Below are 18,116 nucleotides of genomic sequence, written 5' to 3'. Positions count from 1 at the left end.
GAATCTTGTTCCACTGACCTTTCTTTGCAAGGGCATATAAACCGACCGTAGTGCTCGGGAGTCCCACCTCTTCTACATGTCTATAAAAATGATCTTAGCCTCTACCCAATATAGCACAAATATCAATTATATCTAGTTTAAAGCCCATTTGGCAACTTGGTCTACAAGTCCGTTCCCTCCCACACCTGAATGGGCTGGGACCCAGCAGAAACACACTACTACAACCACTCTCTCAAGTCTCCTTAATAGAGTCAATGCCTCCAATAGTAGATCACTCATATTAAAGTTACCAGAGGATAAACTACACAGTACAGACAAAGAATCTGAGCATAATACAATTCTAATAGGTTGAGCGTCCTCACCCACTGGAGAGCAACTACCATTGCCAACTGTTCAGCATACAGACAGAGTATACAGACAGTCCATCTGTTAGTCTTCTACATATCTGCACATCAAATTCAGCAACGTAAACTCCCGCTCCCGTGTATCCACTATCAGGATCCTTGGAACCATCTGTAAACACTTTTTAAATTAGCATGAAAGCTACTACTAATGTCATTTTCAACCAATCTTTTCTCTTTTCCACCAATGTTAAATCAACAACAGGTGTCGAAAGTGACCACGGAGGGAAATCCACAAGCTACAGCTTTCTCGTGAGCTCTCTACGCTACAGCAAATGAGCCAATCACAATTATCAAAGGCCCTATCTGACTATGGTCATTTGGTCCTGTACCTAGGGTCATCTTCATGTCAGTGAGATTTTAGAAGAGTTTTGTAGACCTATTTGCTTTTCTCACGCACTTCCAGTATTCTGACTTATGGAGGATAACTAGTCATGGGTGTTGGTAGCAGAGGCTGACAACCACCCTGTCAAAAAATGTAGCAGCAGTCTCAACATGGGAATAGGGGATAATGCGGGTATCTAGAATCAAATAACAATTTTAAAAATTGGTCACATACACATGGTTAGCAGATGTTGATGCGAGTGTAGCAAAATGCTTGTGCTTCTAGTTCCGACAGTGCAGTAATATCTAACAAGTAATCTAACAATTCCCCAACTACCTAATACACACAAATCTAAAGGGATGGAATAAGAATATGTACATATCGATATATGGATGAGCGTCATAGGCAAGGCGCAATAAAGAGGGAAACATGGTAGGTGTATCTCTCTACGTAAGCATAGCAAACTATGACCTGAAGAAGTGGTTCAAACCCGTCCTGGCTGTTCCATTCATTCACTTGGTCTATTTGTAAAACAACTCTTTCATTCAAAGAAACAGATTTGATGTCTAAGATTATTTTATTACATTGTAACATTTTATTTCATTTCAAGATGTTTGACATTCACATAAAGTGCCACTTGTGGTAGGCACAGGCAGATCAAAAACTACATAACATTCCATAGGATTCATTTTCCTCCAGAACCGCCCCCCAACAAAAACAGGCAGTATAGACTTAAATTATATTTACGTTAGCTGTGATTATTGTAAGACCATTAATTGGCAACCAAGCAATTACATTTACAATAAGTAGGCCCAAATACATTTGTGCTATGAGAGTCATCTTAAAGCGTAAATAGCTTAAAGGTAAAATAAAAGGTAAAATATAGTTCCACTGGTAATACGCAATTATCCTATGTATTGCATCAAGTTGATAAAGATCTGACTACACATCTAGAGCATAACCAATAAAGCCTATACACAATCTCTTTATTTCTAAATGTGAGTGTAGTCCACAACAATCTATCATGACAAATTGAGAATTGTGGCATTTCAAAAGGTAATTGCCCTGCAAATATTTTAATAGACTTGTTCACAGGTGAATTTAACTTCCCACTCAAGTCACCACTAATGCAATGTAAAGAGTAAACTGCTAATTTCCAACACTAACACTTGTTCTCCAATGAATATGGGCTCTTATAACTTTACTATATTGATTTTTTTTTTAAACGCAGAGTAGCTACCTCTCTATGATATTTTACAATATTGTGCTGTCAAGTAAAGGCTTTAAAGTGACAAATACGTATATTCATCTTAGCAGCTATTATAACAAGGAACAGCATTTTAGAAATATTTACTAAGCCAAGTGATTATTGGTGTGGGATAAGGGGTCTATTTATGAGACTATAATATAACAGCAAGGTTTGATTTTGTACGCAGATGGCACTGAGGAAGAACGCTCAAATACAGAAAATACAAACCATGTAAAAGTTGCTCAGCTGTCCTTTTCCTGACAGACTAATTTTGAAAATAAATAAACATTTATAACTGCTTATGTAAAATATGAATATCCATAATACACAGAGGACATTGAAGCAGGTTCTTTCAATAAACAATGACAAAAAGTCTGCATTTTACAGTCCACATCAAACCAAGAAATAAAGTCATTCAGAACCAACTGTGTCGCATTTGGACTGATTAGTTATCATAAGGTATCCATGCCCATGCACAGTTTCATGCTTTAAAGGACTTCAAAAAAGGAAAACCATATACAAAGGAATGTTTAACAGGCCACACTACCAGTTACACCTATCAAATCATTTCATCTTCAGTCTCACAAATATAATCAAACAAGAATTTCCTTTTACAAGACATGATAAAAAACATATGAATATAACATTTACTCTGAAAAATATTTAGTAATCCCTTTGAAAATCAATTAAACTATACAATATCAATCAAAAGAAAACAATCATAAGACATGTTTATTGTCCATTCCTCTGTATATCAAATGATATATACATTACTTAATTTCCCTTGAAGACTCAAGACAGATAAAAAATATTGCACAATGTCCTCCTTTGTCAACATTGGTTGCCTCAACTGCAACTATCCAATTTGTTTTTAGTTTGTGTCCTGACAGTGATTTGAAATGGCAATTACAACATGCTCTTCTTCCCTCACTCATGATACTTCAACAAAACAAATGGAATCTGACGTCAAAAGCATAATATAGGTTGTAAAAAAACTGAAATTTAGAATTCCGACAATCATCCTTGGGCCTTTAACATCCTTGGGCCTTTCCCATCGTTTTCAAAAGCCCCTCTCCACAAAATTAACAGAAATAAATTAGCCATTTCCCGTCATTACAAAGTAAACCCAGAAATACAATAACATGGTGATGTCTCTTTCATCTCTCCATTCTAGGTTTCATTCATTGCATAATTATGGATGAGCAACAGTAAAGGTATCATATACAATTATCTTTCCCATCTACATGTGCTGGTTTCATGCAATGATTGACTTCCATTGTTGACTTCAAGTGATTACCCTGGAGTGTTGCTGCTCCCTACATATTCCACACAGGTCAACTGATCACACTTACCCCAATTTGAAAGCCTGGTGTTTCTAAAAATTAGCCAAGCGATTTAAGGCTGCATGAGAAAAAACACTTTGGCACATAGAAGCAAGATGCTTGAGCAGGTTTGCTGGTGTGCAGATGACAGGACTAAAACAATGAATCTACCAGATACGACTGGAATCTATAGGCGTTAAAAGGTGTGAATGTATTCTCTACGAGTGTATTCCTTGCGTTTGGTTACAGTGAACAAGGTTGGCTTAGAATCTACTCCTGTTACCTAACCAGGCGGAGGAAGAACAGTAGAGAATGGTGAACAGAGACTTATTGGCTTTGAGAAGTTCAGAACCACAGTGTATCCTTCAGTTCACTTGTTTGTCTTAGCTTTCAACTGAGCACCCTTGGCATGGTCCAGTCGGGCCTGAATGTCCACAGGCCTCTCAAAGAAGCGCACAAGGACAGGCTCGTTGAGCAGCGATGCCAAGATCTGCTCAAAGGCGAATGACCACTCCACCTCCTGTGGGATGGAGCCTGCCTCCAGAGTGATGGTAGCGCAAGGGGTGTCTGAGCTTCTCTCAGGGGTGCTGCAGGCCTCCCTGTTGAGTAGAGCCCCCTCTGGGGCAGCCTGGGTGGGGCTAGTGGGCTCCTGGAGCCTGCGCCCTACTTCTTCCATCCTCAGCAGAAGACTGGTGACACGAGCCACAGCACGGTACAGAGACTCCTCTTCTGGGTCACCATGGAACAGATTGTAGAGCGTTTTGGAGAACTGGATGAACTGAGCCTGACACCAAAAAAAAGGATGAATACAATTAAGATTTCGTCATTGTGTTTCTTTTTGCATAAAGTAATGACATAACATGTGGATTAAATTGTTCAAAGTTGATCTGTTGGAAAGATATCTGCATTGCATATTCACCTGATTGACTAAATGTTAACCTAGATATGGGTGTATTTACCTGGTTAATTCTGGGTAAATCCTTGATGCTCTCCTCTTTCTTTAGTATCTCATCTTGCCATTGTTTCAGGTAGGCCTGCAGATCCACTTTCCCTTTGCCTGTGGAAAGTGCAGTTTTCAGACACAAATGGGTCATGTGTACAACGATCATCTGTTTAAATTAGCAATATTGTGAAGAGCTTGGTAAAAGAAAAAAAGAGACAGGCCAAATAAATTACCTCTTTCAGGGCTTTTCCTGATCACGCCATCTTCTGGGAGATCAGACACTACATAGTGTAAAGTACATTCATATAAGTCAAAGGAAGTCATACAGTAACTGTAAAGTACATTTTGCTATTCTAAACCATAACCAGTTAGAAATTATATCATATATAAACCTTGTCTACAAGAACACATATCTAGATCGTAGTGAAACAAATTGTACATGAAAAAAGAGACCAACTTAAGAAATTGTTAAAGACAAACAGACAGATGAGCATTTACTAAAGAGAAAAGCACAGAGAAGCCAATAGTGAAATGGTTATAGCAGAGAAAGAAAAGAGCAAAGCAAGCTGACCAGTCAATCGACTCAAGTGGGATAGGTCGTCAGTCATTGGAATAAAGTGAGGAAGTCTTTGGCCTTTTGAGTGGAAAGGACTCCCTGTGAAAGCTAGAAGAAGACATTGTCTGTGAGAGCATGCAACATTACTGTAGGGACAGACGTAAGAAACAGTTAACAAAGAGATTAGTTGGTGAATAGAAGAGTGGCACGAAATATACAGTACAGTTGAAATTAGAAGGGCACAGTCCACAGCAAAACTATACTGGGAGTACGGTTGCACATTTTGGGGAATATTCAGAGGTGGAAACTTTCCGTGGGAATTAATGGAAATATATGCAAATTCATATTAATACCATTTAAAATGTAGATGTTTTTTTGCATTGGATATATTTACCATATCATATGGAGACAAACATAATCCTTCTACCTTATCATAAGTAGACATAATTGCAAATTATTAAATCCTTACAATAGGAAAAAAAACAAAAAATTAGTTATGAATTGAGCTTTAATGAAATGAGTTGACTCTTCACATGGGATGCTTTCACTGAACAACAAAAGGGAATATTGAATGATCCCCAATAATCTATCACATCTCCCATTTATTTTTTTAAACATACATCTGTAAAATGATAGTCTAGAAACTAAAGCTTTGATTGTCTTCCTCTCAGGTTTCCATGTCTTCTCCCTGGACCTCCTCAATATCCACCTCTTGAACATCAGACTGAGGCCTTATCTTCACTGTCACTTTCCAACCTTGAGGAGGATGGCTCGTTGTCAGGCTCAAAAACCTCATAAGCCTTGTTGATCTCTGCACCAGACAGGATGCTCTTGTCAGCATACTTGGGGTCCAACATGTACACTGCCGCGAGTATGGGCTTCAGGCAGAAGTCTTCACGTTTTTTGATGTATTTCAGAACTACAGTTTCCTCTGCTTGGAGCAACTGTGAAGTGGGCAGGGCAGTACGGATTTCTTCTCTGCAAGCAGAGTCTGAACATCAGACAGGATGGCATTGTCTCCCTCAATCCGTGCAATGGCTACTGCTATAGGTTTCAGGAGTTTCAGGCTTCTTACCACTCTCTCCAAAAAATACATCACCCAGGAGGATCCTCTTGATGGGGCTGTCCATATCAGCAGACTGTGATTTGGCCATTTATTGGAGAGACTCCTTCCCCTCCAGGAGACTGTCAAACATGATGACAACACCACCCCAACGGGTGTTGCTGGGCAGCTTCAATGTGGTGCTCTTATTCTTCTCACTTTGCTTGGTGAGGTAGATTGCTGCTATAACTTGATGACCCTTCACATACCTAACCATTTCCTTGGCTCTCTTGTAGAGTGTATCCATTGTTTTCAGTGCCATGATGTCCTTGAGGAGCAGATTCAATGCATGAGCAGCACAGCCAATGGATATGAGGGTAAGACTCCTCCACTTTAGACCAAGCAGCCTTTATGTTCGCAGCATTGTTTGTCACCAGTGCAAATACCTTCTGGGGTCCAAGGTCATTGATGACTGCCTTCAGCTCATCTGCAATGTAGAGACCGGTGTGTCTGTTGTCACTTGTGTCTGTGCTCTTGTAGAATACTGGTTGAGGGGTGGAGATGAAGTAGTTAATTATTCCTTGCCCACGAACATTCGTCCACCCATCAGAGATGATTGCAATACAGGCTGCTTTCTCTATGATTTGCTTGACCTTCACTTGAACTCGGTTGAAGTGCATTTGCATCCAGCAAATGAGTAGATAAAGCATATCTGGTTGGAGGGGTGTATGCTGGGCGAAGAACATTCAGAAATCTCTTCCAATACATTTGTCTGACTACGTTCATCCATTTCTCTGACTACGTTCATCCAAACTTCTGATTCCAGGAGAACCATGAGCTGTTGCTATCGATAAGGTGTCTGATTCATCATTTTCACCTCGAATAGAAGTAGAGGGACTTTTGTCAGAGGTTGCTTGTTGTGAGCGCTGAGGGAACTTTACACACTTGGCCAGATGATTCTGCATCATTGTTGCAATCTTCCCATATGATTTGGCACAGTATTTGCAAATGTACACAGCAACTACAACTGCGACCTGGCGAATTTGGAGTTAGATGAGTTTTTTATTCTAAATGATGTATTCAAGCAGAAGGAATACAGATCAAAAGTATCATGGATGTAGAATGACAAGTGAGAGAGAAGGTGCTTATGCAGTTTCTGGTGATCTTACTTACCTGGTGGCTGATGAAGCTTGAACAGGAATTTCAGTTTGTTGGTAAAAGTGCCACTGTACAAAATGTCTGCAGAAAGAACAACATTTGCATGAAAGGTTGCATGAGTTTGATGCAGAATTAGATGTGACATACCGTTCACACAGATAATGGTGAAAACGGAGGATGGGCACAGCGATCATAGACCTGTAGCAATGCATCAGAGCACTGGTCTAGCCTTACCCAGGGCACAGCAGAACTCTTTGAAGTTGACAAGGCCATCCTGGTTCTCATCCAGCAGGCGGAAGGCCCAGAGGAAGAGGGCATCGTTGTCGCTGCAGAGGGACCAGGGCTCCAGGAGGGAGAAGAGCACCCTGAACTGATGGAAGCCCAGCTGGTACTGCTCCAGATAGGCCAGGCTGGGGTCGTGGTGTAGCAGCACTGGGCTGTTCATCGTCCAGTAGCAGCTGAGGAAATGTTGCCTCTGGAAACACATTGAAGTACTCAATTTCCAGCAGTTAAATCTGTCTTTTCAACAAATTTCCATTTTTCATGCCAGTCATGTCAACTCTGTGTCTATGAGAAGGAATATTAATGCATGTAGTGTACAGTATGCAGCAGTGATTATGATACCTTGAACAATGCATAAAGGTTATCAAGCTGGGAAGCACTGAACTTTACTTCTTGTGACACTACCCGTAGCTGAGGAAAAAGTAAATATCAATTAATCCTACATCATATTGTTGTAAACAATGCCAAAAGGTTGCAATGGAAGTTTGAGGATGTGCCACTCACCACATTTTGTTTAGTCGTATCCTCTAATGTTTGGATTACATACAGTTTGTTTCTTTTCCGCATGCGCTCTACTTCCTCTGATTTCATGTCTCCATATTTCTATAAGCAAATTAAAAAGGCTAAATGACAAGCCTGACATTGAGACATGGGGTCAGTCCTAGCAACACTGACCGTTACAGTACCTCATAGGCTTCTTTGATGAGATCACTGATGTCCACCTTGGAGAGGGATGATGCTTTGTCGTTGTTCCCCACTGAGTTTTGCTGCACTGTTTGTGGTAGAGGACTGTCCTTATTGGTCACATTATCGAAAAACCTGCCAGGGCAAACAGAGCAGCAGTTAAGTAACATGAACAAGATGGGCATTCCTGTAGAATTAACTCACTGTTTTGGAGATTGTTACTTCACAATCCATCATAAACCTAATACAGTACTTTGAAATAACCAATTCAGTTGACCTTCAGATCTCGCCCTCTCTGTGTTGACACTCACTTGCTGAGGATGGTGACTGCCTCAGCGTCGTCATGGGAGCTAATCAAACCCTCCATGTTGTAGTCGAGCACAGCCAGGCCCAGCTGCAGGATGGCTTTGATGCCGTCGTAGAAGAAGCAGTCGACCACGTTGACCGCACTCTCTATGGGCAGGACACTGATAAACAGGGTGAGGAACCAGGACAGGGACACAGAGGAGAAGAAGGTCAGGTCTGTCATGTGCTCCGTCAGCTGGGTGAGGTGCATTCGGATCAGCTCCTCAAACACCGCCTGGTCCACCAGGGCACCTGAGGAAATACAAAATATTTGTAAACAGGATTTATAGCAGTTATGGGAGAAAGTGTAAGCCAGGTATTCAGTATCAAACACACATACACACATATATTTAACGTGATGCAACACTGAAAATTATATTGTTATTCAGCTGCGTCTCTCACCAATGATCCTGCGGTTAAAGTAGTCAGGCAGCATCCTCTCACAGACAGCCACTAGCAGCCAGAAAGCCTCCTCCTCTTTAGCATAGAGCAACAGGACCGACGTCAGGATGTTCATGGCCTTCACAAGAGAAAAGGAGGATAGATGTAAAGATGCCTATGAGCTTTTTGAGAGAACGAACGCAGGGAAGTGTTATAGGGGTTTCTAGCTTAGCACCTGGCAATATCCGATTTTGGGGTTCCTGTAGGCATATGCAGTGAGAACTCTGCGCAGGGCAGAGATGCCTGTGTCGCTCTGGAAGGCAGGGTGCTCTGGTAGGGAGCGGTGCAGGTCTCTCTCTATCTCATCAGTGGCAAGGGTGCTGGTCCCCAGAGACTTATCCACTATCTCACTGTAATACCCAGGGTTAACGGCCATGTCATTGACTGCACCTATGGTACCAAGGCAAAACACCACACCATATTTAAATAAAACACATATTGCAAAACATTAAAGATACCAAACTTTTACACATCAGTGAAGGAGACATATGAGCCAAATAACAGTGAAATAGCCATATCAAACAGAACCTGAGAAGAGCATCCAGAGCTCTCCTCTTAAGGCCTCAGGGACACCACGCACAATCAGGTCTCGTGTCTTCTTGGTACAGAACATACTGGTGCCACGGCCATACTCTGAGAAGTGGATGTTCCATGACTGCTCCTTCATCTTCTCCTTTAGCTGTCAGGCACAGAGATTAAACAGCGGAATAATAAATGAGCTGTCAAGGCTGAGACACCTAGACAGTACAAGGAGAGCACATTCTCACACTGGGTGGAAAAAACAGCACTCCTGGAGAAACCAGAAATTGTTTATTTCTTCATATTAGGAGAGAAGGTCATATTTTAGAGTAAAATCCCACCATTTTGGGATCCAGGTTTTCAGCATCCTGGGGGTGGAACACAGTCATGAGGGCCTCATTGCTGACAGTCTTGCTGCTCTCCTTCTGTCCCACCATCATTGCCACCTCCTCTGGGTTGTCCTCAAAGTGATTGATGAGGTTTTGGCACTCCCCTCTGATGCCCTGCAAGGCACAGTGAACCCACAGTTTGTTTTCAATGGCAGCAATTATAGCCTGGCAGATATTTTTCATTTGGTCCAGTTGGTTACACACTGCCAAATGTCAAACGAACTAACATGTTCATGCAAGTATATTGTTTATTGGGCAAAAATGCTCATGTTAAATCCATCTATGATCATCATGGAGCATCACTTGTGTGTCCCAGCCAATCGTTATAATACTTTAGCTTAGGTCTTCCAACAACATTTGGGAGGAAAATAGTGCAATAGTTGCTCTAACTACAACGTGCAGTGAATGTATTCAGTAGCCTATATCCCATGTATAGCCCCGGTCTAAATCTAATCTGCATAGGATGTGCTCATAAATGTGCTGCTACTCACAAAATGTTTCAGAGAAACCAAGTTCTGATAATGCGTGCATTTGATCAAATGCTCATTGTCAAACAACCAATAATACTGCACATCTTTGCTTCTTTTCCTGTGCTTGGTCCAAACTGCGTTCACACCTGCAGTGAAACACACCACGGTACGAATGCAAATGGACCGAGATCACCCTTTTTGAGAGAAGGTGCATTGTTTGGTGCGCTCCCGAGTGCAGTTAGAGTGTTCACACCAGTTCAAATTAACCGACCAAGAGGGTAAACGCACCAGAGTGAGGAAAAAACGGTTTAACCAATTTGATGTGAAAGCCCCCTTAGACACAGTTGGAGGGTTGCAGACGGACTGGAATTGTCCCCTTGGGGCAGAGACCTAGCAGTAAGAAGGTCCAAAACAGGAAGTTAGTCACCTCAGTTGATGCAGAGTGTTGAGGACTGGCAGTCATCCCACACCTCCTCCGTATTGCATTGCCGAGACGCTCAAAGTCCCGAACTTCAGAGAACCTCAGAGCTCTCTTACCCCGCACACACACAGTCAAAGCCCTGCTGCTACGGTCCGGTTTCTCCACACCAATCACCTGCAAGGATAGGTGTTTGGGTCAACAACATTGAGCAAAACCACTGAGCCACCAAGGTTATTAAATTAGTTTAGTGTCAAGGTAGTGTGATATGTCTTGCCTCTCTCATGGGGATGATGACGTGGCACTGGCTGCCATCCTGGCTAGCGAAACACAGGTAGCTCTCAGACAGACAGATCTTCCCAAGCGTGTTGAAGTGGCTGAATGGAACCCATAGGAAGCTCTCATAAACCTCCAGCAGGTTCTCCTCTTTAGGCAGCCTGAAGAAGGCCCGGAATTGCTCATTTCTAGCATTAGTTTCCAAGCCTCTGAAGGAGAGCAAAAAAGGAAAGTAATGAAAAAGGGAGGACAGCTTGAGAGCATGGAGGTAGTAAACAAAAAAAAATCAATATCATCTCCATTCACTATGGTGTCCTGAAATAACTTGTCAAATATGAGTAAAAAAAGAACAGTGACAGGCAGTATACCTCTTGGTGATCTGTAATGGGTCTGAGAGGGAGGGCTCTTCCTGGAAGGTCTCCTTATCAAATAGGCGTTTGATGGAGTAGTCAGCAAGCTGCTCCATGATCAGAAAGGTCTCACTGAGGTGTAGGAACATCGAGAAGTAGTGGTCCTCCCCATTGGCCAACACATGAATGCTCTCCGTCAGAATGACATTGGACGTTTTCTCCAGCCTCCAGATCTCATTCCACGAGACTACAAGCTTCACTGAAGTGGAAAAAGATTATCTTTAATGAGTAACTCGCTGCCCTTCTGTCATGACATGGAATGATAATACTGTATCCAAATACAAGTAAATGGATGAAGCCTGACAGTTCCTGCATTTAAGTGACTGTTAGTCAACAGTGAGGGCTTGTTCAGGTTTCTGTCTCGTCTCACCCTCAGAGCCCAGCAGATATGAGTAGAAGGACAGGAAGTTGGTGCTGAGGTAGAGCCAGCCCTGGCAGGGCACGCGGCCCCTCCAGTAGCTACAGGAGTAGTAGGTGACCAGCTTCTCCTTCTGAGGGAGGTCAAACCATTTCTCAAACCTCAGCAGTGCTTCACGGAACTTCTCAGGGTCGTCCTCCTGCACGCCTGACACCTTCCCTTCCTCAGCAATCAGTCCCTTTATAGAGAGAAGAGGAGGACAACATATATCTCATGGTCACTGAAGGAAACAAATATAATTAGCAGTCTAAACACATCAGCATGCCATCTCCATTCTGTAACATTTATGTCAAGGCATAGAAATTTGCATCATATTGTTTCTTATATTCACATTTTTATTACAAACCTACTATCATTTTCTTAGCTTTCAATAAACAGTCAAAGGTTTTCATATCAGAAACAGTGATCAGTGAAAGACCATAATCACCACCAACTGTTTTCAAAGAGTAAGCGCTTGCTGCATCAGTAGGCTTCACTATATGAATACATCATTAAGTCTGTAGGAGGCCTCCATCTCCCTGTGAGAGTGGCAGAGATCAACAATAGTAGTGTCTGTGTAAACTGTGTGTTTAATTATCTGTAGCGATTACTTACTCTGATCTTGCCCTGCACAAAGCTGGTGATGTCATCGCTGGAGTCAAACACAGACAAGGTTCTCATGATGTTCTTCTCCAGCCACTCCCAATGTTGGTTGATCTCCTCCTTGGTGCCACCTAATCACAGGGAAAACTCAGTCACAATGCATGACTAAGCCATCTATTGTCACAAAATGGGAAATGAGTGTTGACTAAAATACAATCCGAAAAGGTTGTTATTACATGATTGTAGTTTTACATGACTGTAGCCTTTAATGTTTACTTGTGGCTATTCTGACAATGGGGATAGTTGAGAAAATGTAGAGCAAAAACTCTCACCACATGCTATTGACCAGTAGATCTGAGAGTCCGGTGTCTGGTGTAGAATGCGAAATGGAGCGACCTTAGACGTGGAATCCATCATCGTATCAAGAGTTCCAACCAGAAGACCTGTCAAAAAAGTAAGCAACAATCATACTTCCCATTAACAGTCAGACATTAGACATGCATGATAAGACATTTTAAAATCATGAGGCAATTTCATGCCTATTGATTTTACAGTATCTAGCAAACAAAACAGCCCTCCCACCTGGGTTATCAATCATGTAACATAGAATAGTGGAAAACTCATTGTGCTGATTATCATCACATTCAAGTGTCCTGCCTGTCGTGGTTCAAATCAACAGTGTTGTGTTACCTATCTAGGACCGTAGTTGCCTTCATATATTATTAACAAGGTCAGAGCTAGGCCTTTACTGCTATCCCGGCCCGACTGCATCAGCAGCATCTATGGCTGCTGGGCTGGGGGATCATGACACAGCTGTACAGTGGCCTTAACCTCACCCCCAGGTTAATTGCTACCAAGAGCTGGCTGGTGGACTAGACCACATCTATGAACTGATGACACAGAGTTCATTTCCCCTGTTAATCATCCATTATAAAAGTTTGGCAGAATTGCTACGTAAAAAACCTGTGCATCTGCAAGGGCCCAATTAAGTGAGCAGGTATCCCTAAATAATTGCCTGCCCTCTGCCCTGTGGCCATTTGAGATTTACATCTGGATACTTCAGGATAAAAAGGTCCTTGAGTTAGAGGGGGCTTCAGGGGAGACGTTGAACAGGAGGAGAGCAGACCCTGGGGGGCCTCCACCATCATTAGCCCAGTCAGAAGAGAAAGCTATTGTGTTCCACTTCATCAAACCCATTACTTACCTGTAATTATAGCTCTGATGTTCTGAGGGACAGAGCTAGATGGTGTTCTCAGTGTCCCTCTTTTTTACAGAGACATGTACCATTACTATCGGTAGACTACAGCCACTGGCACCGGCAGCTTCAATAGACTAGAAGGACACCAGATTGCCATTTTTTGTTTTAGAGATGTGGCAAATGTGAAAGTTAGCTATTCTGTTTCAGTCAAGTGGATTACTGTGATCAACAGCTGATAATTGGCTTGTCAGAGGCTGTGTGACCATGTGCAAGAAAAACTACTATTATTGGGAAACTACTATTATTGGGAAACGGACAACTGACATTCACTGATTGCATTATTGCAGACAAGTTAGCCTGCCTACTCACTCTTGGTGTCATTTATTATTTTTTTACCTCGTTTACATGCACACCAATATCCCACTATTATTCGGGATACTCAAGTATTCTGTTTTGTATTGACGGGTATAAACATATCCTGTTTACAATAACCCCGAAAAGGCTTGTATCCCGGTTATGAGAAACCTGGATAACATGCCTGGGATATACTGATCATAAACGGGATACTGTGGCATGTAAACATCTTATCCTGTTTGATGTTTTTTGCAGTTTACACAGGCTCAGTTTCCCATATTGTGTGATGTTTTTATCTGATTGTTAAACAAATCACTTCAAAAAGTAGGCTACCTGTGCAGTTCAAACCAATACATTTCTTAATTTATTTTGCTGGTAGGCTCCTCCGTACTGAACCGTTTCTTCTTAGAATCTCCGACATTTGGTAGGCCATATTATAATTTTGGACATTTGGTAGGCCATATTATAATTTTGGACATTTGGTAGGCCATTTGTCAACTATAGTTAGATACATGTAGCTTCACTTCTGTCATAACGTTTTGCCCTAAAAGAGTAAATAAAGTAGTGCTCACCAGAATAATGTCTTCCATCGATAGAATGAATGCAATAGTAATCTAACACCAGTAAAGTTGTCTGTTTTGTTTAGGGTCCAGGGAGAAAACTCCAAAACAGCGGAAAGATTGGTCATGTGCAAAATATTTAATAGAAACCTGGAAATTAAAAGATCTCAGTTCATCTTGGGCACATATTTTATGTGGTTGAAATACTGTCTGCTTGCATAACAGTGTCAAAGATAACACATGACATGTGCATTTGCATTTTCTCAAGAGATGTTGAAAGAAATAAATAATATTTCTCAACTCCTGTCCCAAGAAAAAAATCTACATTTGTTGTAGAATTTTACTGTAAGAAATTAAATATTATTTTATGCTAAATGTGAGAGGTTATAGGCCTACAATCAGGGGTCCATATTTCAGTTACTATTCCATTTACCCCATATGAACTGAAATGAGGACTATTCTGTTTATTCATGGATACAGGGATAGTCGTGAGCGGGATATCAAAGGTGCATGTAAACCGCTTATCCCGAATAAGATAAGACTAAGCGGGATATGAGCTACTATCCAGAACACTGGGCACATGTAAACGTGTTCACGGACTGCTGACTTGCATGTTTAAGGAGGATCAATGTGTTATAAAATAGGGAAGCATTGATCTCAAAGATCAACAAACACTATTTTCATGATGTAGAATAGGATCATCCCATTTCAAAAGCTAGGAATCAGTAGACCAGACAGGGACTATGGAACGGATGAGCACTGACCTGGCTCTTCTGCCTCTCTAGGGCATCATGCCTGAGTACATTATCATACAGAAGTGCTGTGTGCCCTCAGTATAACCTACTGCTCCACCTATAAAGCTAAAGCAAATGTCAGCAACCCAATATGACACTACTGTGTCATTTTGTGTGTGTGTGTACCAAATCAACAGACATCTCTGACAGCATCATCAAGTGTTGTGACAGTGGTTTGCAGCCTAAACAGAGGCAATTTTCTTGATGGCTTAGTTAGTGGTAACAAAGTAAATCATCTGTATCGTAGGCAGGCTATACCATCTTCAACCTTTTCTTGCCTAGGGACACCATCCCAGGAAAACCAGCGACCCAGGGAAGCCCATCATACGTTCACGCAGGTGAATGATAATGGCAAGGAGATGTAATCAACATTTTAAAATTAATAGATTTGGTGGATAGTTTGGAATAGGACTCCAACATTGCCTATTAGCTAGAAAGGAAACTCTAAACACATTTTCGCTAAGAGCAGCTGTGTAAGTAAAGGTTAGCCATGTGTTGGCCAAAAAAGATGTCCAAGTCAAGAAAGCTTACCAGCAGCACTGGTAGCCTATTCGCACTGGTAGCCTATGTCAGTTACTCCAGTGAGTGTAAATGGCACCAATTAGTGTCATTTGGTCAATATTAGGAGTGGAAAAATAAATTAGATCTACGGTAGGTATGTCATTTAAAATGTGTTTATTCTGTTGTTGCTAGCAATATTTATAATTGTGGGGGGGGAAATCCACACAAAAAAAATCTAACATTTTGGCGAACCCCTGCAGTACCTACGCAGGCCCATTGGGCGCTGCGAACCCTCGGTTGAATATCCCAGCTGTAGTAAACTGTTAAATTGCAATTCCTATTGCAATCTAAACTAACGTTTGGGGTCCAGCCTGTCCATTCGACACGAGGATCTGGAGAACTGTCTGCCTCCCACCCCTATGTTTACATGACAGAATCTGAAGGGAGACGTTAGAAAAGAGACCGGAAATATTAACTATTGTCCGATGGCATGCACACTTTGCTAGAATGGCACTGGGTTTTACCAGCCCAGCAAAGAACAGAACACATACCTGTCAAACCTCCTCCTCCTTCTCCATATCCTCGCCTCCTTTGTAATACGAAATATTCGTTGCCTTTTTCTGCCACCCATAACTTTAATGCATTTTTCAGCAATATCTCTTCAGGTTTAAGCCACATTTTAATTCACATATATATGTTGAATCAAATGTGCATGTCAAGCTGTTCATTTCGATTGCAACCTTTACCCATGGACATTTGTTTGTGTGAGCGCTGAGCAGACCCTTTCCCACGTCCACAGAAACCTTGCCAAAGTCAACGATACAAGGGCTTCTGGGGATTGTAGTTTCTTGACGTTGGTGCGTGTATGCACAAGAATGAGCTCGCTTGATACTGTTGACGTGATTTCCCATAGTCCTTTTCGGTCGAAAAGTATCAAATGTCATATCTTCAAAGTACTGCGACATAATAACTAGAGCGTCAAGCACAATGATGTATATACAGTGTAAACAAACACCAGTGTTGTAATACTCGAGACCGGTCTCGCATAAAACCAGTCTCGGACAGTGAGGACTGGTAATTTCTTCCAGAAACCAGCCGAGAACAGCGGAGTAAAAAAACGAATAATTATCCGCCTCCATTCAGTCCAGTGTTGCCAACTTCTCAGTAAGGAAAGTAGCTATTGGCTGTGCTAAAAGGCGCTAAATGACGCCGTCGCCTAATTAGCATAATTGGCCATGTGCATGTAATTGTGATGGACGCTGAAGGAGAGAGGAATAACATCGTGGGAGAGACAAAAAAGTGAGTACAAAAACACCCTAAATATGTTTAGAACTACAAATGAACTTTCTTCTGTCAATTCTTGTTTTTTTTTATGTCACAATTCCAACCCTCCTCCTTTATCGGGGCTTGGGACCGGCAAAAGTGACCCAAAAGAGACACTCTGGCGGAGTTACTTAGTTTTTTATTTTATTTTTCATTTAATAAAAATAAAAAATAAATGTTTTCTTAATTTGGTTTGGTTTTTAACCTTATGGTCCACTTAGGAGCCTACAACAAGTCACAGTAAAACATGAACATTTTTAACCATACATTTTTTTTGTATGCAATCTACTTTAACAATCTAAATGGACCAAAAAGAGACATAGAAAAAACTGTTAATGGCAATGTGAGAAAATGATTCTAACTAGTCTGGCCCTAATTCAGGTTAATTGTTTTTTTTCTTCCAGACCCCCTCCACACACACACAGAGGCTGTGCTGGCTCACAGAAAGAGTGGGTCATCGTCATAATGGTTAAGGCTCTCTATACCAGGTTCAGCAACTGAGGGAGCTGACTTAAATGAGTAAGCAGCTGATGTGCCAAAAAGCTGCAAAACATTATCAGGCAGCTGGTGCTCATAGCAAGCCTCAGCAGACAGCTTCAGTCCATATCGAATGTACAGGATGGAGTTAAGGGTCTGCAAGGACATCCGATTTCTAAGTTTGCTTTTTACCACACTCATCTGGCTGAATACTCTCTCAACTTCGGCTTTCTATTCAGCAACAAAGCCTCCTTCACTCACGCCGCCAACCTTACCCTAGTAATGCTGACTATCCTACCGATCCTCGACTTTGGCGACGTCATCTACAAAATAGCTTCCAATAGACTACATCCAATTTGCTGAGTAGAGTATCACAGTGCCATCCGTTTTGCTACCAAAGCGCCTTATACCACCCACCACTGCAACCTGTATGCTCTAGTCGGCTGGCCCTCGCTGCATATTTGTCGCCAGACCCACTGGCTCCAGGTCATCTATAAGTCTATGCTAGGTAAAGCTCCGCCTTATCTCAGCTCACTGGTCACAATAACAACACCCACACGTAGCACACGCTCCAGCAGGTATATCTCACTGGTCATCCCCAAAGCCAACACCTCCTTTGGCCGCCTTTCCTTCCAGTTCTCTGCTGCCAGTGACTGGAATGAATTGCAAAAATCGCTGA

At 41.8% G+C, this 18,116-nt stretch overlaps 1 protein-coding gene across 4 annotated transcripts; it reads right to left on the bottom strand.

Moving 5' to 3' along the window:
* Positions 1–1,284: 1,284 nt before the first annotated feature.
* LOC110537270 (TBC1 domain family member 8B) lies at positions 1,285–16,793 on the bottom strand. 4 transcript variants are annotated; one of them, XM_021623187.2, is made up of 21 exons: positions 16,189–16,793; positions 12,563–12,673; positions 12,243–12,361; positions 11,601–11,826; positions 11,189–11,429; positions 10,822–11,029; positions 10,554–10,721; positions 9,609–9,770; positions 9,277–9,427; positions 8,924–9,138; positions 8,710–8,827; positions 8,274–8,559; positions 7,965–8,097; positions 7,783–7,881; positions 7,621–7,689; positions 7,231–7,471; positions 7,012–7,077; positions 4,812–4,904; positions 4,474–4,521; positions 4,257–4,354; positions 1,285–4,081 (listed from the first exon to the last, which is right to left on the bottom strand). In XM_021623187.2, exons 1-21 carry the CDS (start codon positions 16,313–16,315, stop codon positions 3,668–3,670), a joined length of 3,393 nt encoding a protein of 1,130 aa, XP_021478862.2. In that variant the 5' UTR covers positions 16,316–16,793; the 3' UTR covers positions 1,285–3,667. The 4 variants fall into 4 exon arrangements, 2 of the variants coding, with proteins under 2 accessions (XP_021478862.2, XP_021478863.2); XM_021623188.2 differs by lacking the exon at positions 4,812–4,904 and having other exon boundaries at positions 16,189–16,340; XR_005034929.1 differs by lacking the exons at positions 1,285–4,081; positions 4,257–4,354; positions 4,812–4,904 and having other exon boundaries at positions 7,231–7,469; positions 16,189–16,340.
* Positions 16,794–18,116: the final 1,323 nt, after the last annotated feature.

The sequence above is a fragment of the Oncorhynchus mykiss genome, chromosome 12, assembly GCF_013265735.2.
Source record: "Oncorhynchus mykiss isolate Arlee chromosome 12, USDA_OmykA_1.1, whole genome shotgun sequence".
NCBI lineage: Eukaryota > Metazoa > Chordata > Actinopteri > Salmoniformes > Salmonidae > Oncorhynchus > Oncorhynchus mykiss.
The sequence above is the reverse complement of the archived record's forward strand: the minus strand, read 5'-3'. Positions and strand labels throughout refer to the sequence as shown.